This window comes from Chaetodon trifascialis, chromosome 10 (genome assembly GCF_039877785.1).
Source record: "Chaetodon trifascialis isolate fChaTrf1 chromosome 10, fChaTrf1.hap1, whole genome shotgun sequence".
In the NCBI taxonomy this organism is placed as follows: Eukaryota; Metazoa; Chordata; class Actinopteri; order Chaetodontiformes; family Chaetodontidae; genus Chaetodon; species Chaetodon trifascialis.
Window position 1 is genome coordinate 14,101,562 of NC_092065.1, and position 23,045 is coordinate 14,124,606.

The 23,045-nt window shown below is 42.5% G+C and overlaps 1 protein-coding gene across 2 annotated transcripts; it reads left to right on the top strand.

Annotated features, from left to right (window-relative positions):
• The first annotated feature begins 226 nt into the window (after nt 1–226).
• On the top strand, nt 227–21,068 carry sema3e (sema domain, immunoglobulin domain (Ig), short basic domain, secreted, (semaphorin) 3E). Of its 2 annotated transcripts, XM_070973223.1 has the most exons (18): nt 227–1,383; nt 10,737–10,897; nt 11,186–11,245; nt 11,637–11,756; nt 13,737–13,830; nt 14,147–14,263; nt 14,660–14,802; nt 14,890–15,004; nt 15,234–15,303; nt 15,388–15,532; nt 15,855–16,080; nt 16,389–16,480; nt 16,889–16,930; nt 17,138–17,304; nt 17,736–17,806; nt 18,110–18,243; nt 19,000–19,516; nt 19,579–19,669. In XM_070973223.1, exons 1-17 carry the CDS (start codon nt 1,263–1,265, stop codon nt 19,498–19,500), a joined length of 2,379 nt encoding a protein of 792 aa, XP_070829324.1. In that variant the 5' UTR covers nt 227–1,262; the 3' UTR covers nt 19,501–19,516; nt 19,579–19,669. The 2 variants fall into 2 exon arrangements, with proteins under 2 accessions (XP_070829324.1, XP_070829325.1); XM_070973224.1 differs by having other exon boundaries at nt 17,739–17,806; nt 19,000–21,068.
• Nucleotides 21,069–23,045: the final 1,977 nt, after the last annotated feature.

Below are 23,045 nucleotides of genomic sequence, written 5' to 3' on the forward strand. Positions count from 1 at the left end.
ATCCATGGTAACAGTGATAATGACTATCCACACGGAAACAAACACAAAGAGGGCAATAATTGAAAACGAAAGAAGTGCCAGAGTTAAGAGGATGAAAACCTTGGCCCAGGTCCATGTTAATGCAGCGGAGGTAGGAGGTGGTGAAGGAGGAGGGAAGGGGAGAGGAGAAGCAAGGGGTGGTCTGTAGAGTGACATGAGAGGCAGCGTTTCTCAGAGGAGCTAGGGAGAGTTTTACAGAGCCTGCCTGGGAGACACAGCACACTTAATCCAACTGCCTGGGAGGGAGAGGGAGATCTCAAGACGATCTAGAGGAAGGAGGCGGCAATTTTCAGCCCTTCAGGCTGATATACACTCCCCACGTTACCAACCACACACACAGGCTTTTCCTCAGACACACCACACCATGGCAGGTGGCCTCTACCCAGATCAGTGGCTGTGGTAGGAGCCATCTTAACTGAGTCACTGAGGTTTGAGCTGAGGTTTGGATCCTCCCTGACCACTCGAGCGTGAGCAGAGTTAGGAGCTAGAGCTTCACTTTCTTCCCCAGTGCAGAGAGACGGCACGCCAGGCACGAGGCTCCCCACTCCTCCCCTCTCCCACTCTGCCTTTTCCTGGGCTCCTGTCCAGAAAATGACTGGCTCCAGTGGACCCAAGAGGAGGTACGCAGCCTGAGGATACAGTACAACAGCTCCAGCCTTGCCTGCCTGCCTGCTTGCCTGCTGGGACAGACAAATGCATTGAGGTTTTACAAAGCAGCAGCTCCTTCACCTTTGTGGGATTCATAGATTTGTTTTCTTTTTTCTTTTTGTCTGTCATCAGATCAGAAATCTGAGCTGGGCAAACAGACAGACAAACAAACAGACGGACTGACATATGGACAGAGAGCAGTGGGCACTGCGGCATGAATGTAGCAACTGGACTTCTCTTCTCCCTGGTTACTAAGACCAAACAAGCATAGTAGCCAGAGCACTATCCTGTCCACCGAGGTAGTGGGTGGATGCAGCTTTCAGCAGACTGCTATAGGGGAAAGCAGAGACTGTATAGAAGCTGCAGAGATACACCCAGTTGATCCACATTGTGGTGATCATCAGAAAAAGGACCAAGTAGACCTTTGCTGGATGGCTATGTCAGAGATCTCTTGTTGAATACTGCTTGCAGGAACTTGCGCGGCAAAGAGCTGTCTTTCTTTTCATGGACTTTGCTGTCCATATTGAGTGGGCTTCCAGGATTACTGTGTAGATGAGCGTGGAGTGTGCGTCTCAATGAGGATGGCAGAGTGCATGAGGACTGTGTATCTGACACTGATGCTGCTGTATCTTATTCTGCTGGTCACGGCTCAAGCAGCCCACAGCATCTATCCGAGGATACGGCTCTCGCACAAAGGTAAGAAATACCAAGTGTGTGTTTCTTTAATTTACCTAATTTGGCAACAAATGGTGATGCTGCACACATTAAAATGCTCTGTTGTGATGCACCGATATAAAGGCAAAGACAAAGCGTTCAGGTGATGCTGTATAATGTGTGAAACTGTCCAGAATAGTTAATGCCACCTCAACCGAAACTAGTATTCTCTGATCAATGCCTTAATTGCAAATTTTCACACTTTGATAGACCTCTACTCTCAATTTACAGCAGTATTAATTGCAGCATTTTTGTTGGCACCACTGTATTACTTAAATGTTAAATGTTATTTTGACCTATCTATACTGATTTAAGAAGTTATGATATCTGTCACTTGCAGATGTGTAAAATACAAGAACATACTGTGTGTGCGCAAAAAAGTAGCGTCAACAAAGCAAAGTCAGAGGGGCAGCATCTTCTTCGAGAGAGCAAAGATGTCACAGGTAATCAGTAACATGTAACCAGGTGGTCAGCGAAGATTTATGCTTTAGCCTGAGAGAAAAAGTCGGCATGCACGTTGGATCTGAGACGACTGACTTCTGCTCTGACAGACTTTTAGTGCTCACTGTTGATGTTCAAGGAGCCTCCTTGTAGTTTGTTTTGATCCCTTGGCCATGGTGGCTGAGAATCCACAATGTGGCTTTCTCTCATGCCATAGCGGCAGAGAGATGGAAGATGTTTTTTTTTTTTTTTTTTGGCCATGTGTAGATGTCTGAGAGAGGGAAAAGTGTTTGTGTGTGTCCGTTTATGTGTGTGAGGGAGCGTGTGATGTGGACGGGCATGCACTGGAATGTGGACTGATTGTTGTGTATCTCCTACAATAATGGGGGTTTTTAATCTTTTTTATCTTATCTAGATAAAACTCTTGAGTAAACACTGCCGTTTTCTCACAGTTTCTTTGATCTCAATAGCAACAGAAGGTGATGATTCCACATAAGCCCGTTAGTCATGGTTGAATATAAGTGTGGAATTTGGTTGGTCAATAACTCATAAATACGGTGCTGTGAGTCTGTTAGGAGAGGTAACAAGTCTGGCTGCTCGGTTACATCCATGAGGAGGGTTTGAAAAGTAATGGCAATGGAAGTAGAATCTGAATGAATTTGAAATAGGGCTGTGCAATATGACAATATACATCATGTGACGACAGAAAAAGGTCTAGAATTTCATGTTAATCATTTAGTTTGTTGTGTCACACATTGCACTTTTTATAGCAACATTTTTTGTCATTTTTGTAACACAAACAAACATGGTGATTCTAAACAGAAGTAGTCTGACCAGCCGAGAACAAAACCTGAAGCTTGTACCTAAAAGAGGGTCTAATTCTGTCACATGGATGTGGTGTAGGTATGAAAAGTCTGACACGGACAGGAAACCTTTACTTTACTAACTATGCCACAGACCCGTGACTTGAACTAAAACACCATTAACCTCTTTTAAAATGAATCATTTCAGTCCAAACTTACATTTTACACCTAGGTTTGTTTTGTTTGCAATTATAGTTGAAAAGTGTTTTCCATTTAGCTTTTCATATTTTACACATTAAGTATCTATCTTTTGTTCAATGCTTAAAGGAAAATTTGCAAAAAAGGCTCTAAATAAAAGAAGAAAAATAATCAAATATGATGAAGTTTTCATTCATAAGTCAGGTATATAATTAAAAAGGTAATAAGAAATATTTTACATAAACTATTTGTTCATTGAGTTTACAGAAATTGGGCTATGTCATGATATGTATCGTTATCTGGATATGAAATGATCGATATCAGGATATGAGATTTTGGTTATATCGCTTAGTCCTAATATGAAGAGAGAGAATAAAACAAGAAAAAAATACTTTTTTCTACTTTGGCTGTGGTTCATATGTCAACAAATGTGAGTAGATCAGTTCTGATGTGCTTAGTCATAAATGCCACATCAGTATTTTTTCTGATCATGACTTTCACATATCAGCCAATTCATTAACCACCTGAGGGGAAAGCTACTACAGTGATTGACATTCCCCCTATCCACCTCCCCCCTCCCTCCTCTCTCTCTCTCTCTCTCTCTCTCTCTCTCTCTCTCTCTCTCTCTCTCTCTCTCATATCTGATACATGTTCTGGCTAGCACAGAGCACTGTGAGAAGGCTTGGATCCTATCATTATGGAATGAAAAACATCTAAGCCTTAATATATGCCTCATGGGCTCTGCCAGTGAATTTTGCACACACCCTTGAGTTCACACAAACTCATACACACACGTACGTCCACAAGCAGAATAGCATGAATTCTTTGCACACCAATGACTTGGATGAGGTTCAGGGAGATTGAGAGTGATGCAGTTTTAACTATTCACCCTTAGGACTAAGAAAATATTATCATAACATCTAGTATCAAGACAGGGTGGAAAAACTAGATTTTCCCGTTTGAGAAAAAAAATTCATAAAGGGAAAGAAAAGTTAGTAATATCTGTACAGAAATATTTTTAAGCTGCATCTGGTCAGATGAGCAGCATCTGTGCTGGATCAATAGAAACCTCAATAAATTGTCAGATCAACTTTCTCCTGGTTTCTGGGAATGAATTCCTCTGAGCACGTTGTCATGTGCTTCAAGGACGACCTTAATGCCATGCAGTATGAATCTCTGCTCGCTTTGATGTTGGCCACACCTCACACTTGGTGTGCAATAGTTAGTGCTCTCTCTTTCATCTACTCCTCATCTTCTCATCTAGACTTCATGGACCAGTGAAGATTTTTCCAGATTTCTACATTTGTTTCGCTTTCATCCCAGTCAGTCTTTCATTTGCTTACACCCCCAATTAACTCCAGTTCCAAAACGTCGTTACCTAAATCACACAGAGTATTGAGTTACGTTCGCAGACTCTCTTTGGAGAGAATTGGGGCAAATAGCTTCCAAAGACCTTAAATGCAGGCTAAAGATGGTAATGCAGCTAAATGCCTTGGACTTTTGGCCAATTAAAGTCCCTAAATCCTGAAGTATTATACATAGAAATGCCCTGCAGGGAGATGCGCTCGCCATAGAGCAGAAATTAAAACATGTTGTTAGTTTTGTTCTAATTTTTGTGTTTTTTGACTCAGATCCATGTGATTTGGTTCTGCATCATCCAAAGATCTTGGCAGCAGTTTCAGATCTCCAGGCCTGTGGTGGCCTGTGGAGTGAAATGAGCTCTTCTTTCAGGACAATCATCAATTTGGCTGCTAATGAAGCTGTTGCGCAGCTAGCATGTGTCAGAGTCCCGGCAGGCTGCAGGTAGATGGCTAGGCTTATGTTGCTGCCTCTCCAGCACTGTCATCATGCTTGGCTTAAGCTACAGAGAGTGTGATACAACACTTTTCATATTAGTGATGATCTAATCAGATCAAAGTCACTTCCAAAAACTCTTCACTTTTGTACACATCAGTATGGCCGCTAATAATAGTTTGCACATTGCATTTAGTCACATTGATTAGTTTCAGCTCAGCTGTGATTTATGAGCAAATCAGGATAATGAATTCCTGGTTTAGTTTTAGTTTATTTCACCGAACCCACATGATAGATATCTGTCCAGAGCTGCTCTGGCAGTATGCGCTTACAGGAACCATTATGTGATAAAGAAAACAGAGAAACATTAGAACAAATGTTTTTATGTGTGAGACAAAGTCTATGTGCTCTCACTTCTGTTTGAAGCAAAAAAAAAGAAAGAAAAAAGAAAAAGAAATCCCCCAAAAGTTTCCCAGATACCTGAGAAATAACACAAGTTGCCAGGTTATTATTGCAGACAGGCTTGTCTCTCCTAAAACATGTCTGAGTTTAGTAAAAGTGTTCATGAAAGCAGCTATGGCAGACACACAGAGTAAACCTTGACCATTTCAGCATGTCTGCCAAAGCCGTGTTTACATAAAAGTCATAATTGTTTAGTATGTAAATATTTTCCTTCCGCAGGTCTGTGATGGTGAATTAACTTATTGTGATACAAAGCGGTTCTGACAGGGTTAACATCATACTGTATATGTTCACTTATGTAAATAAACACATGCGCTTCCCCTATTTCAATGCAACATTTCCCTCATAGAATATTTAAACAAAAGATGGTTAAAGCACTTGACAGCTGACTTTACTCATATACTACATGCATATATGAGTGTGCGAGACATACTGTTTACTCTTTTATCCTTATATCCTATATATATATCCTTATATATTCTAAAAATGCGGGTGAGCGTATGACACTTGTGCAAATACACTGGTCAGTGTGACGCCTTCTTTAGACTTTGTTTTCCCCAGCACTCACTGTAAAATTGTGAGATTTAAGCAGAGAGGAGCAGAGGTACATGCATGTGTGAACACAGGGATTACTCAGGTAGCAATTACTGACGTATGAAACCCCCTTTTGAGCTATAATTTTAAACCTTCCTCTCCAGACAAGAAAAAGCTCTCTCCATATATTTTACAACCGTGAAATGACGTGGCTGTAGCTGACTTTCTTTCTGAAGGTGAGATGGGGAATACCAGTATGGCCTTAAGTTGTGTCTGCCAGAAATGAAATGAAGGGGGGATTTTTTTTTTTTATATATAAAGCTAATGTGCAAAGTGAGGAGTTCCATCAAATTTCTTCCGCCTACATGTGCAGGAAACTTATAATTAACATTTAGCACATTGGATCGTGGCCATAGGGCAGTCATAGACCTTATATCAAACCACTGGAAAATGGAGGGTATGGTGATGATTAGATAAATCACACCTTTTAGGTCAGCGAAGGAAAATGATATTTTTTCAACCCCCGTCCCTCCACCCTCACCTCTCTCTCTGCCGCTCTCTCGCTTTCTCATTTTGTCTGTGTGCGTCCCAGCCTCCTTTTCTCTCCCATTGTGTTATGTGTGTGCTCTCCTGTTCATTAATGAGATGTCCAGAGGGGAAGGCAGCTGGTGAAACTCTAATATCCTTTCTGACCTTTTCCCAGTGAAGGGACTAGGGAGAGGAGATGAGTTAAGTTTGTGAAATGGGAAAAGGAAAGAAGGAACATTTGTCTGAGCCTTCGGAGAGTATGTTGCAATGATATAACAGAGGGAATAAAAGAGGATGAAGGATGACAAGTTAGGTGAGCACTTGACACAGAAAATGGCAAGTAGATATTGTTCATTGTGGGCTGGGAGTTTAGAGCAAAGCAAAGCTTGTTTTCCTCTATTTTGCCATCCAGAGAGGAAACAAAGAGCAGAACCGTTCATTTGGAATATGGCTGCAAAGGTTATTGGTTAAACTTAGAATAACATTCAAAGTGGAATAAACAGAATAGCTAATGCATGAAGAAATGTAACAAAGACACCTATATGCAGTTTTAAGTTTGTTCAGTGAGCAAACTTCTTTCTTCTTCCACGCAAACTACAGTTCATATGAAAATCAGTCTACACTTTTGACATACACAGTAGCTATGCATAGGCACACAGTAAGCCACATCAATAAGTAATTCATCTGGGCTCTGAGGTCATATATATGCATGGTTGAGGCATTATAGTTTGGACCAGATGGGGTTAGACTTTGATCAAATATCTGTCAAATGTGGAACATTCCTTTATTTGGAAAGCATATTAAAAGAGAGCCATCAGTTCTTAAGGTATTGTCCTGATTTCTCACATCAGCCAGGATACAGACTCATACTCAGTCTTTATAACATACGTTGCTCTCTTCTCGAACTCACATCCTGCTCAGACACTCCATGTGGCTTTCATTTTGCTCCGTGACATCATTCCCCTCCCCACTCACAAGAGAATTCGGGAACACAAGGCTGTATACCGATAATGGCATAACACCCCAGTTCTCCAGCTCCTGACCCCACCCCCATGGGCTTCACAGTCTCACTCAGGCCCCGACGGCATGAGGAGAACAGGCTCCCCTCTTATTCTTGCCCCCTTCAACTCCAGCCCACTCTAATAATTCTCTTTGTTTCTGTTCCAGCACAAGTGCCATTACTCAATAAGTAACCCACCATAGACTTATTTCTCTGGAAATTTGAGATTGCCAACTACAAGTGTAATTTCAGACATGAAATGTGTGCTGCGTATTGGCAATAGATCAAATTATGATATCAAATTTAATTTGTGTTTCTAAGTTTGCTGGGGAATGTTTTTTTATGAAGTCCCATGTGCATTTATCTTGCTTTCTTTGACTAAATCCCACTGTTAAGAGACTTATAATCAAAAGTCGATTACTACTGCACACACACAAATAAACACACACACACACACACACACACACACACACACACACACACACACACACACACACACACACACACACACACATTGTTCTTCACGGTGCAGCAAAACAATGTTTCCATACACGGATAAAGAGGAGATCACAGCGTTTATTTTGATTTCACTTCACCAAATCTTCTCAGGAATCTCTCAGCGCTCCTCAGACAGCCGACGAAAGTGTCTGTCTTGAGGGAGTAGTTTTTCTCTGTGTCCTCCGTTTGATGTGGGATCACAGTAAGGGCCATGTGTCTCCCTGGTCCAGTTGCTGATGGAGAAACCTCCTTTTGGTCCTTAGCCGTCAGCTAAGGAGCCCTCGCTGGCTGCAGATGGCGATAAAAAACTTGGAGAGGAAAGAGGAGACAGAGGAAATGCGGAAATCCCCCCTTTCCCTTCTTCAGTCTGAGTAAAGCTGCAACTGTCTGTGACTGGTGCACATAATGACAGAGGAGAAACCTTTTAAATTGCTTTGTGCACTCTGAAGCATCTTTCAGTGTCAGTGTAATCACATTCACCAATTGTGTTTTACAGTAACTGTAATCAAATACAATTAAGCTGATTATTCAACACCTTCTTTTATTATAAATGTGATTATAGTTTACTCTCGCTTGTATATTGGTGGGAAATGAATGTTCTTTCTTTCTTTCTTTCTTTCTTTCTTTCTTTCTTTCTTTCTTTCTTTCTTTCTTTCTTTCTTTCTTTCTTTCTTTCTTTCTTTCAGTTTCAGGTTTCAAGCTGGTTACTGTTTGTTTAATTTCTTGAGCATGTCATGGAAACATTCAAGTTCAGAGCTGAACACTATATATGCAAAATATCAAATATGTAAACAAAATCGTAGAATGAAATGTATCTGTTTGCGTGTGTGTGTGTGTGTGTGTGTGTGTGTGTGTGTGTGTGTGTGTGTGTGTGTGTGTGTGTGTGAGAGAGAGAGAGAGAGAGAGAGAGAGAGAGAGAGAGAGAGAGAGAGAGAACTTGTGCATCTCTGTGTGCGGATGTGTGTCCATGTACAGCACATCAGCTGCCGCTCATCATTATTAACAAAGACAAGTGAAAAGTGGATGGAAAAAAGGGTTTGGCTTACCCGCTGTTTACTCCATCACTTTAAATAGCAGTCTACGTCTGTCATCTGAATAAGTGGTAGCAGATTTGACTTCACATAAAGAAGGAGCTGATTGTGTGAGAGCGGGGCCTGACACTTGTTTAAAGTCAGGACTGTGATCCAAGTTCAGCTTAACTTCAGAGGGAACTATAAAGAGACAGAGAGGAGAGACGTGTCTGTGTGTGTGTGTGTGTGTGTGTGTGTGTGTGTGTGTGTGTGTGTGTGTGTGTGTGTGTGTGTGTGTGTGTGCGTGCGTGCGTGTGTGTGTGTGTGAGAGAGAGACGGAGAGAGAGAGAGAGAGAGAGAGAGAGAGAGAGAGAGAGAGAGAGAGAGAGAGAGAGAGAGAGAAGAAAGAGCTCCAAGTGAGTGTGGATTAGATAATTACAGGAAGCATGTCTGAGCCCTGGCAGAACACCACTGCCACATCCCCTCGCTCTCTGCCACCTAGCCACCCGAGATCTAATGCTACTAAAACAAACAGTCGCTTGTCTCCAACGAAGAAATCTTAATAGCAACAAAATATACACAGTCACCCATTCCTCTGTGGATACGTAATACTATGTTAAACAAATAAAACCTTCCACAGAATTGCTGCTAAGAGTAATCTACAGAAATGGGATAAATACTCTCTCCTTCTACCTTGGAGATCAAGTGTCACTAAAAATACACAGATGCTAGGAAAACAAATCATACAGTTACCCCCTGCAACCCTTGCACGTGGAGACATCTTAGCATTATTTGAGGTAGCTGGTTGGTTTTGCAGCCATGCGTCTAGAGCTGATGGCTTTTCCTCCTCATTTAAAGGGAGTTTTCTGACGAGTAGCGGGTGCATGGAAGTAGAACAAATAGAGAGACAGTCTGACAGTCTGTGCAATGCTAGTGCTATAAATTTGATCACAAACCCTGCCTTGTCAGCTTGAATCTGTCACAGGGTTCAAAAGCTCTGCTAATGCACACCAGATCCCCCTTTCTTCTTTTACAAGGACACCCGGTCTAACCCGGTCATGTGTTAATGAAAGGTTTTCAGGCCAGTGCAACCCAGAGGAAAGGCACACCTCTGAGGCTTCACTTAGTTTAAATCCTTCACCCTCAACTGCTCCAGAAGCTCACTGAGAGCAGGTACAGAGGAGCAGCCTGTCAGGTTCAATCGGGCGGATACATCTGGCTGTGTTGCATGTGTGTACGCATGTTGTGTGGTTATTCTGATGAGTGTGTGTTTATATGTAATGACATTTGGTCGGCTGCTTCCTTTGGAGAGAAGGATTTCAAATCACCTACAGCAAGACTGACAGGGAGTGGCTGCTGATCTCAAACGCATGGCAGATAAAGAGACCGGTTCCGTTTCCTGTCAGATAAAACTTGCTTCTGCCTGGAAAGAGACCACAGGATACTGTGCACATCAAATGTCCCTTCCATTAATCATAACATCTTTCCCAGGATTCATATCCCGCTTCTTTCATCCATGCTTCTGCAAAGTGTCAAGGGTTAGCTGCAGTAGTCCTTAAAGCAATTTACTGCAACGTGCTGGTCCACGGGAGGACGGGTTTGAGCTGCCTGTATATTTTTATGCTGTCTGCATTTTTACTGATGATGAAAACAAGATGTGTTGTAGTTATTCGACCAAGGCAACGAGGCATAGCTGAATTGAGAGAGAGGAGGCATAGGTGCCACATGAGAGGAAGAGATGAGATGGAAAGATAATCCTGCTGTTGCTCTCTGCTCTCTTGGGGGAAGCTATGAATCAGAAACACATGTTGCAGTGTGCCCTTGGCCATGGGAGCAGTTGGGACTCAGACACAGGTTACTGGAGAAGTTACAAATCCCTTGAGGAAGGGGTTTGGTCCAATTTGATCTTGCTGGTTAGTACAGGCAAGAGGCAAGATGAGAACCTGCGTTTGAAATGAAAACTGTCTATCTAAGCAGCAAGCTATCCTTACCTAAATTGCAGACTTACAGTGTGTTGCTATAATCATTTCGTCTTTCCTCTCTCTGTTTATGTGCTGTTGTCTGTAGAGCTTTGGCAGCTAAACAGGACCTGGGTGTTCCACGGACATGGAGCATCTCTTCAGCCCCAGACCATGATGCTGGATGAGGGCCGTGAAAGACTTTATGTTGGGGCCAAGAATTCTCTGTTCTCCCTCAGCCTGGACCGGGTTAACACACAGCAGAGAGAGGTAAGCCTGTTGTCATCCGTCCCTGCCTGCCTCCTGAAATATGGAATTCACACACCCACAGGGCAACAAGTGCATGTGCATGTCTTCATATGAAACAGTACTTTCTTTAAAATGATTTTTTAATGAGAAACTGAGAAGGTGGCAGAATAACCCTATGAGATTGTTACGCAGTGGAAATAATGGCTGTTAGGTCAAATTTTCTATGCATGTAAAAAATATTACAGAATTTATTTTCTTTTTATTTAGGGTGGAACAACGCTATTTTAAATATGAGCGCTTTTCTTTCAGATCCAGTGGGCCAGTACAGAATCTCAGATAGAGGAGTGTTTGATGAAGGGTAGGGAAAAGGTAAGGGGCACGCTCTACATGACAACATACAAATAGATACTCTCAGTTGGTAGTATTGCTGAGGTTGATTTTCAATGGGAAAGCTCAAATGCCCAGTTGATAATGTGCATTATAGCATCATTAATTTATTGTGTGTTGTAGGTAGATAAGTCCATGATAGAGACACATACTGTCAGTATGTATGGTTGATTGACATATCTCATTGTGCCAATTAACCTTTGTTTAACCTGAAGAATTGATGTTATTGATGTTGCAGTAAAAGCCTGGCATTTGCTATTGCACCATTTTCTCTGCTTGGCCTCAAGCTGCCCCCATGACCCCTCTCCCACTCACCCTCCCTCTTCTGAACCCTGCCTTACACATCACTTCATCTCTGTGTCTCTTCTAACAGCCAGAGTGTGCAAACTACATCAAGATCTTGCAACAGTATAACCAGACCCATTTGCTGGTCTGTGGAACAGGAGCTTTTAACCCCATCTGTGCCCTGGTCAGAGTAGGACACACTGTGCAGGTGAGTCCCAGAGACAGAGTTAGAGTTTGGCTTACCAACTAAATATTCAAATGGCATTCAAAGGGTTCCTCCTGCCAGAGATCTTTTCAAAGTAATACAGCATTTTGACATTATTTGACTGTTCATCCCTGGTGGATATTTCTAATTATGTATTCTCTGTCTTTGTCTGCTTTAAAAATGGCTGTTGCCTGTAGTGAGCATCAGATTTTCCCCTGCAAAGGGCTGGCAGCGAAACAGACAATTATTCTGATGAAAATGTTGCAGATTTCTTCATTATACCCTCAGCCAATTTTCCCATTGTGCCCCTCTTCTCTAGACTCTATAGCTGTAGCCAAAACCTTCTCCACACTGTTTTGATAATGTTTTTGCCAGGAGCTGCTTGAATTGTTAGTATAGCTTGGACAGCTGAGCCTTTAAACGTTTAGCATGTGCAGCTGTACTTGAGTTCATCTTCCTAACAACCAATGAATGTGCGATGTGAAGTGGACATGGGAAAGACGGTGAGTACAAGAGGATGGCATTTTTGTTTTCCTCCCAGCAAAGGTGACACCGGTATGCACGGTATAGGTAGAGGAAGGACAGGCCAGGTGCAGCTTTCTGTAGCAACAAGTTTGAAGTCAGAAAAGACTGATTTCCTGTTTCACTCAGGGGTCAATTCTAATGTGTGTGTCAGCTGTCTGAGTGAGATTGGTGAGTGTTTTGCGTGCATACTGGTGTCCATATGAAATAACCTGCATACATCTGTGCGAGCATGTTTGTCTCCAGTATGACACCTATAACCCAGATGTCAAACATGGAAGAGCCCTTTGTGTGTGTGTGTGTGTGTGTGTGTGTGTGTGTGTGTGTGTGTGTGTGTGTGTGTGTGTGTGTGTGTGTGTGTGTGTGTGTGTGTGTGTGTGTTACATACTCAGCAAGTGAGGAAGGGAAAAGGTTTCCACCCTGCATTCCAACAGTGGTCCATTAGGTCGACCAGTCCAGGAACCAAGCTCAACCATCTCTCATACCACTGGAATGCTCATAGGGTGGGCAAAGCTGGATCAGTATAAGCAACCTAATCTCTCTATGAGACATACATTTCATACTTGGTGTATAAGATTACATCTAGTCTACAATTAGCATTAAGCTGGAGCTGAATAATATTTAGATAACAATAAACTATGATAGAAAATGTTATTGTCAATTATCAAGCCAGGCACTGACTAACAGATCATGTATCAATGCGCTACCAGCCCAGACATAAAGAACAGCCTACATTTCAGAGTATTGTATGAGTATTGTAGCTATTTTACCTATTTTCCGTTTGGTTTTGATAGACCACATTCCGTGAAAGATGAGTTTAACCCAGAATTTGACTTCTGTAGTCAGGGCGGCAGTCACAGCACAGTAGGGTTCCTTGGCTACTCATAAATCAATACATGACACCTCCTCTGATCTGCCTGTGACAGTCATAAACACTGTGGTGGCCCACAGCATATGAGCTGTGGTTCTAGAGGGAGTTCAGTGTGTGTGTGTGTGTGTGTGTGTGTGTGTGTGTGTGTGTGTGTGTGTGTGTGTGTGTGTGTGTGTGTGTGTGTTTCTGCCACTTGCTGTGCTGTGTGCAAGAAGATCAGAGGAGTAGAAGTAGTGAACTCTTTGTGATAAAAGAGCAGAGAATAATTGGTTCTACACATTCAGACAACAGTCCTTCATTTGGTCATCCATCACCCCTTGTCTCATCTATCCTTCCTCCTCCTTCTCATCCATCACTTTCTGATCCCTCCTCTCTCTAGTTCTCTTCAATCTGTCTCTCCATCACCTAGTGGGGTTTGTCTGGATGTTGCTAAAGCCTTTGCAAGGAAATACTTTTTGAGTGTGTGCCTGTGGTATTTATATTCATGCATATTGTGTATGAATAACTGTATCTGTGTGTGTGTGTGTGTGTGTGTGTGTGTGTGTGTGTGTGTGTGTGTGTGTGTGTGTGTGTGTGTGTGCTAACCTTAGGACAGGCAGTTTGCTCTTGAAGGAGACAGTGTAATGAGTGGCAGAGGACGCTGTCCATACGACCCCAACAGTCCCTGCACATCAACGCTCTCCAGTAAGACACTGCTCGCTCTATCACTCATCACCTCACCATCAGCTGAGCTAAAAGCACAGTTGTGGGACCACAATGCATGTTTTCATTTCAGCTGGATGAATACATGCCATGCAGTTCCACACTGAAGGTGTTTGCTCACATTGATGACCTCCAACAAGTCAATAGTGCCATCTTGTGGTTCATTTCCATGTCAGCATTTTAATCACAACAAATGGAAGGCTGCACTTTTAATGACATTCAACTATACACCTTGTGTGTGTGTGTGTGTGTGTGTGTGTGTGTGTGTGTGTGTGTGTGTGTGTGTGTGTGTGCATAGGAGGAGAGCTGTACATCGGCCTATACACTGACTACTGGGAGAATGACGGCGCTTTATGTCGACTTAACAACCAGACCTACACGCGGACTGAAAGAGACGACAGGCAGCAGCTCAGTGGTTGGTGTATATTACAGGAAAATGACTACATTTCCCTTTAAATTCAACAGAGTTCAAACAGATATGGACTATGAGGTGACAAATCCTAAGTATGTTTTCAAAAATATGTCAAAACAGCATGACAGAAAAGAAAAGAAAAGAAAAGAAAAGAAAAGAAAAGAAAAGAAAAGAAAAGAAAAGAAAAGAAAAGAAGTAGCAATTCACGTGGGATATATTGTTCCACAGCATAAATGTTTTGTATGTATATTCCTTTATCAAACCTGTTTTCATGATTGATGATCAAATTGAATAAGTTGGTTATTAGATGTCAGACAAATATTACCATAAAATTACAAGCTTATACCAGTCATTTGCTCTGGCAGGCGTGCCTTTCATTACAAATTCTTCTCCCCACAGAGCCTAAATTCGTGGGGTCAGCAGTTATTCCTGACAACGATGACAGGGATGATGATAAAGTTTACTTCTTCTTCACTGAGCGGGAGACGGATGCTGAGGGACTGAACAAGGCTGTATATACTCGTGTTGGACGAGTCTGTGCGGTGAGAATACTAATGCTGTCGAAACATTCTGGGCATGATTCAGCCAAAGTGTTGCACTCACATTCTGTGTGTCCCTCCATCTCTCAGAATGATCAAGGAGGCCAGAGGATGCTGGTGAATAGGTGGAGCTCCTTCTTGAAAACTCGTCTTATCTGCTCCGTGGCCGGACCCAGCGGCATTGATACACACTTCGATGATCTCGGTAGGGCTACAAAGAGACTGCTTGCATGCCACACCTTTCCCAAGCTGTTAGGGGTAATCTTAAAACTGTGATTTACAGCAGTGCTTTGAGCTAAAGGCTAATGTCACCACGCTAACGTGCTCACAGTGACAGAACCAACATGTTGCTGATGTTCAGCAGGTGTAATGTTTACCATGTTGATGAGGTCAAACTAACAAACATCAGCTCAATTCTACATCTGTTGTTTTAGAGGATGTGTTTGTTCTCAAGAACAAGGATGGAAAAAACCCAGAAATCTTTGGCCTCTTCAGCACAACGAGGTGAGTGGAGGACGAAATCAGTGTTTCATCATACAGTCACAACTCTATCATCCTTCAAATCAGTAATAAAAGCTCTTTTTGCAGCGCGGTGTTTAAAGGCTATGCAGTGTGTGTCTATCGCATGGAGGATATCAGAGCAGCCTTTAATGGTCCATTTGCCTACCGAGAGAGACCTGAGCATCACTGGACACCGTATGAGGACAGAGTCCCCTACCCTCGACCAGGATCTGTAAGTCTTTAAGGCTCTAATAAAGGTGTGTTTGTAGGGTACCCTTCCTGATGCACCACAACATTATGCATTCACTGCACTCTCCGTTAGATGGGTCTATGACAGACGTGCAGTGAGAGTGACAGTGTTGAGAGCATGTAGGACAGCTCTGGTGAATGTCAGCACTGTTGTCGCTACCTCAGCAGGTCATACAGGAACAGCCAGAGCCAGACGACAGCATGTCAGCTTTTCTTCTACATAAAGTGCCAGCGCAGTTAATGACCCTCTTCTGTCCCCTTCCCTGCCCCTAACCCTTTACTCTGTCACATCATCTCTTTAACAGTGTGCCAGTAAGGTGAATGGAGGCGGCTTCTCCAGCTCGAAGGAATTTCCTGATGAGGTTTTGCGGTTTGTGCGTTCTCATCCTGTAATGTATCGTCCAGTCCTTCCCCAGCACCGTAGACCTGTCCTGCTGCAGACAGAGCCAGGCAGGAGAAAGCTGACCCAGATCGCTGTGGACAGAGTCCAAGCCCAGGATGGACACTACCATGTTCTTTACATCGGCACTGGTACATACGCTGTGAAGAATGAATTCCTGCCATGCTTAATGCAGAGTGCCATGCATGACTTTGCAAAATATGCATGCTACTACTTGCAAAGCAGACAAACAGGAGATGCTCTGGACATTTGGGTGGACAAGCACACGTGACGTGACATTCTGATGTCATGAAGTCATATTGAAAAATATATTAGTGAAATATATTGTTGAAGATGCATTTCAAACTGAAATTTTGCACCAGTTGTGAAAGAAGAGAAGGGTTTTATGCCATTATCAGTATAACTTTTGCCATGGAACTTTACTGTCTTCTTCCACTAGATGACTCAGTGGTGTTGAAAGTTATCACCATCTACAACAAAGACACAGACACTATGGAGGAGGTGCTGCTGGAAGAGCTGCAAGTATTCAAGGTACTCTATTTTTAGGAACAGCATGTAAAAGCAAAGTAGACTTTGTAACAACCAAATTCTGCATTTCACTGCACACATTTCATAGTCCATTATTGGTGCAGTTACACAATAAGAGATCTCTCTCGACTCTTTTTTGAAATCAGTGATTGCATTCCATCATGAAAGGAGCACAAGTATGATTGTGCAGCCAGCCTGCTGAGAGATCTTCAGAATGATTTAATATATTTAGATCAGTCACATTTGAAAACTAGCCTGCAAGCAGCATCTGGTGACATTTTAATTAAGACCTGATTTGGGATGGATAGAAGCATGACGGGAAGCCAGTTTTCGTTAATCTGTCCTTTAGCATATCAGATTCAACTGATGCAGCATCATTTTGAACAACAGTAAAATGTTTCCTATTTGCAGGTGCCAGCACCAATAAGAGAGATCATAATATCTCCTAAAAGGGTAAGAGGACATCTGAATTCCATACTATTGTTCGTTCATGCAATACTGTTGTTTAGCCACAAGATGTTAACATTGCAACATTTTTCATTACTTTGCATTGACATAATATATGTGCTGTGGCCTGCTTGTTTCTATGTAACACAAGTAAAAACATAAACTTTGATTCCAAACAAACTTTGCTATTAATGGTCCATGTTGGCTCCACAGCAACAGCTGTATGTGGGGTCAGAGGTGGGTGTGGCCCAGGTCAGACTGCATCAGTGTGACCTCTATGGCTCAGAATGTGCTGATTGTTGTCTGGCCAGAGACCCCTACTGTGCCTGGGATGGTCTCACCTGCTCTAGATACTACCCTGCTGGAGTCTACACCAAGAGGTACAACAGCGTGCACACACACACACACACACACACACACACACACACACACACACACACACACACACACACACACACACACACACACACACACACACACACACACACACACACACCCCAAGACAGGGCGCATCTTTTTCTGTTTGTGTGATATCAGCTCTTCACACCTTTACCAGCACACTCCTGTGCCATCATAGCATTTTGCCCTGAATGTCACAATGCTCTGAGGCAAAGGTTTCAGTCAGTATCACAGACTCTGAGAGACATGCCAGCCAGGTGTTATGTAATGCCTATCAGTATGCACTTGATCACCTCCTCATCCTCTTTTCCTCTCACTTTGCTTTCTTTCTCTCTTTCCTTTCACCCACCTCTTGCTCTTTGATCACATGTTCAAAATTACTCTCTCTCTACTTCCCTCGCTCCCATCTCAGCAGACGATTCAGGCGGCAGGATGTTCGCCATGGCAACGCCGTCCAGCTGTGCAATGGGCTGCAAATTGATGGTTAGTGTATAAAATGACTGTGTGGTGTGTGTATGGCCGTGCTTGTGTGTATTTACTGGTATTGCAAAATTTTGTCAGACAAATACTTGTGTGCAAGCAAGGAAATTATGCAGTTCTTCAGAAGCACCAGACTGCATATAAAAAAAAAATTAACTCTTCATGTGGCATTGCAGTTAGAGGTGAGAGACGTCTGTGTGCTTGGCAGTAGACCCACTCTATATATAATGAAAGGTCATGGCAGTGCCTTGCCATGTCTATCGCCTCACTATCTTTTATGACGTGTGCGTGTGTGTTCATGTGTAGATGAACAATGGCACAGAGCGGAGGAGAGGCTGGTGTATGGCGTGGAGAGCAACAGCACTTTACTGGCGTGTGTCCCTAGATCACTTCAGGCTAAGGTCCTTTGGTTCTTACAGAAAGGAGCAGAGAAACATGAGGTGAGTTTAATGAACCTATACATGAAAAAACAAACAAAAACAAAACATAAACATGCTGAAGAAATATTACACCACAATCGCAGATGTGAAAAGATAAAACATGCTGGAAAAACCAATGAAGCAGGAGGTGAAGTAATGAAATTTTAAGGGTCAGTTGATTTAAATCATATTTGGCACTTAGTCCTCGTACTCCACTCTCACTATTTTTCCTCTCACCCCTAGAGATCTGTCTAGTGATACAGATAGATTGTCTTGCAGCTGCGAGTGCGACTGGGATGAAAGTTCGTGGACCGTCCTGAGTGCATAGACCCAAGGAAAATGTCATTCTCCTCAACTGTACTTTTACTGGGGTGGTGACTCAAGCCTCAGTGCAATATGCTGTACCTCAAAACCTTGGAAAATGCATTTGAATGTCTCAGAACTTACTAAGAACTATTAAAATGTTTTTATATCAGATATAAAGATATAAACATCATATTTAAATATGCAGTGTATACTACAGCAAAAAGAAATCTGGACTGATTATACACCTCACAGAACCTTAAGCACAGAGACACTGTATTAAGTTTGCTATTGAATTACTACCATCCCTTAATTTCCTTTACTTCCTTTAGCTCTTGAAATTTTTTAATTAAAAATCTTTCGGGGAGAAGAAAAAATGCAGCAGCAGTGCAGCAACTATCTGAATGGCTCGACTTAAATAATGGCTACATCAATGGCTGGAAAAAAATAATCACTTTTTTGCCCTCCGCGTAGGTTCAAGGTGATGAGCGTGTTATCATGACCTCCCACGGGCTGCTGTTTCTGCGAGTCAGAAGCTCAGATGCTGGCGTGTACGTGTGCCAGACTGTGGAACACGGATACGTGCACACACTTTTACGTGTCTCTCTACACGTGCTCAGAGGGGAGAGGGTGGAGGCAGCGATCCACCGGGCTAATGATGGGGAGGGAGAGAAAGCTGCAGCTCCGTGCCACTCCTCCATGAGCCTCCCACCAGGCCCGAGCATTAGCCCCAGGGCTCTGGTGCCATCCTCGGTCCCAGGCCCCCACTCCAGGCTGTGGTACAAGGAGTTTCTCCAGCTAATTGGCTACGGGGATGCCCAGAGAGTAGAAGAGTACTGCGAGAGAGTGTGGTGCTCAGATAAAAAACGTAAAAAGACCAAAAGGAAGTATGCTCCTCCAGGTGGTGAGAAGAGAGGGAAAGGGAGAGCAGAGGAGAACTCCCACCGAGCGCCAAGACACACCTTGGACACCTGAGGAGAACAGAAAGTGACTGCACATACACACAGATGCGCACACACACACACACACACACACACACACACACACACACACACACACACACACACACACACACACACACACACACACACACACACACTCTAAAGGTCAGACTCACTCAGTGTTTGCACCATGTAAAAGGCTTTCACTTTGCTTTCAACAAGAGTAGTAACAGCAGTAGCAGGTTGCCTAGCTTTTGTAGATACATTTATCACTTAGTAGTTGGTGATGTTTCCACTTGTTTTAAGAAGCAACATTTTGCCTTTTTGTGTGGGGTAAACTGATTATCTGGTGCAGACCCTGGGTGAATACTATGAATGTTAGTGTCAGTACAGAGCTGAGGACCTGGGAGGAGATGGATGACCGATTCAGTGACGTTGCCTCTGATCTGGAGAGACAGAATATAATATATCAAATCCTGTGGACCGACCCAGCCCAACCCAGCTGCCAATCCAAGCGCACACAGAGACTGCTACACGAGACCTCTGCTCCACCTCTCATTCAATGGCACAACATGACAAAGTCTTACTGTATCTGTTATGAAACAAAACAGCTATGTTAAAGGTAATGGCCTTCTAATCTTTTTTGGTACTTTGATAACTTATTTTCTTGGTCTTTACTTTGAGTTCTGTAGTTGTTTAGATGTCGTAAACTGGAAAATATAGTGATGTTGTTTTTGTACAGTGAAAAATGCTTTGGGCTTTATGATACTGCTAATTTGATTATAATGTGGTCATGGCTGTGGTGCGTGTGGTAACAATGGCCACAGTGCATACAGTAAGATGTTACAATGCCACTATTATGGATATCTGAGGCATGTTTAGTTATAATTATGCTCTCAATGGAAATAACTACTATTTAAGCACTTGTGAAAACGGTTACAGTAGATGAAAAGTGGTCCTATCAGTGGATATTATTATTATTGTGTCTGCATTTACAATTGTGATCAAATGTACCAACAGTATTGTGTGTATTGTATGTTTATTTATCTAAAAATGAGGGTAGTCTTTGCGTGCACATCACATTACTCACTCTCCCTTCCTCTCTCTATCACCTCTTCCTCTGATTTTGTTTGTCTGTAACAATACTGCAGATGGGATTCATAATTACCATCACAAACAACAATGTAGAACACCACAATTTGCTCAAAAGAAAAAATGACAAATAAATGTTAGGGTGACCAGCCAAGTGTGTCATTAGTCAAACTGATGAGTCAACTGCATGAACATTTGGGTAATTCTGAGATGACAGATACATCAAACAATCTGATGTTACTCTGAAATGAAATGTAGTAGCTGTGCTAATAATAGAGTGGAGGATCGCTTCTTTTTCCATGACGTGCCTTATTGATCTTTTCATTTTGTCACTTTATAATTTAGACTTTTTTTTGTTTCTACCACATTCATAATGTGGTTAAAAAAAACAATTGTTTGGTCTCTGTCATGGCCTTTATCCTCTCTCACCAATCTCCTTGAATATTCTTCAACTATAGATTGGAAATACTTTGCTTATAAATACCTGCCATTAAAAGAAAATGGACCATCCTTCCCTGGTGTCACCTCTGTGGTTTAGCCGTCAATATTGAAAAAGTACACCGAATGTCCATGTGTGCACACACACACACACGCACGCACACACATTGAGAGGCCATTTGAAGAAGAATGGAAGAGGTACAGAGAGAGCCTTGTGCAGCAGTCACATAGATTACAGCAGAAAAAAGTGAGATATTTCCCGTTTCAGAATTATGAAACGTTGTGTTTTTAATTTCAGCAGGCAAATAAACATGATGTAAAACAAGTTGCTTTGCTTGCTAATATTGTGGAATGTGCCCTATGATGATGAAACCCAGAATCTAGTACAACCAGTAAAGACTGGTTATGATTTTGTTTCACAGTGAGCTGGGATACACTGGGACGCCGTACTCATTCAAATTCTGTCTGGGTCTACCTGAGTCGGCAGGGTGCTGAAGGCATTTGAGAATGCAATTCATGCTGCTGATTTATTCCACATGGCTACCATAGCAACAGGCTCTGAACCAGTTCAGCTCCCCTCCTCATCAAAGCTCCCTCTCCTCTCTCTGTCAAGTTTTAACACTGTTACTCTGGCCCCTGGGCCCCTCTAGCCAATGGTCCCTGTAGCAACTCATACATCACACTCTAATGTATGAGACTGGCCCTCTTAGTTAAGCTGCCTTCTTTTTCTTTGGGACCAAAGTTGGCGTTTGCCTGCTGGGTGAAGCTCCTGACCCCCCTGATAGATGCCATCTGAGCATCTTTGGGAATGCATTCTTGAATCTGTAGCTGCACATATTTGTCCCAAATCATACATTTCAAGGTTCAAGAGGTGACGTTTAATGTAATGAAGTGCTATAAATCAATTTATTGATGTACAAAAGGAGCAAAAGGCCAAAGGCCACACAATAAACAAGCTGCTGTTCATGTTTCTGTCACTGTGTGAAGATGACCACGCGTATCCTGTTTCTCTACTGGCATCCCTGTCCCTCCTTCTTGCAGGTTTTTGTTGTCCCCACACAGCGCAGTTTCTATCAGGAGCCAATGCACCAGAACACTATATTACAAGTTAAAATGTCAGAGGCAAGGAGAGGTTATGAGGCAGTGGAAAATTAACACTGGATGAACAGCAAACAAGCTTCTACAGCTAGTAAACACTCCTCATGCTGTCGCCACATACAGTATACTGCATGTGTACATGTTTTTGATACGTTTGCATACAAGTCTTTATGCGTATGTCTGTGTAAGCGAGGATGAAAGCCAGGCTGATATGAACAGATAGCTCTCTCTCTCTCCCTCTCTCCTTCCTCTGATTTAGATTTATCAGTGACATGCAAAGCTAAACCTCATAAATACATCTCAAGTACACCCCCATGGCAAAATGTCTCTTGCTGTCATAACATTCACTTCATTTTTACTTCATTAAGTCTCCCTTTTTTCTTTCATCATGACCTCGAAGAATAGATTAAATCCATGGAGAAATAAATTGTTGTTCATATTCTGGATGTAGCTTCTCAGCATTCATATAGATCGTCACGACAGCGATGCTGTTGCACTGCAGTGGTTTTCATATTTCAGAAAATTCACTGTGTTGCATTTGCTCACATCTATGACATTTTAGAATCATTTTTAGTATTGTTGTATGTGTTCAGACAGAGTATGCCTTCATTTCGATCTCTAGATCTTGGCACATAGGTGTGACAAGTTAAGGTTATACATCAAATACAATACTCTCCATATCGAAAGTCATCCGATAAGCAAAGAAGAACTACTATCAGTTGTGGCACAGGCAGTAGCTTGTCCTGCATATAAGGTTTGGACAGAGGCTGCAGTTTGAAGCGAGGTTTACATTTGTTAGCAATAAACATGATCATCGCACACACACACACACACACACACACACACACACACACACACACACACACACAGACAAAATACAGGGAATCTGATATAATATAGACATCAACACACTGTACACACAAGCAGTGTGTCAACATGTACTGTGTGTTA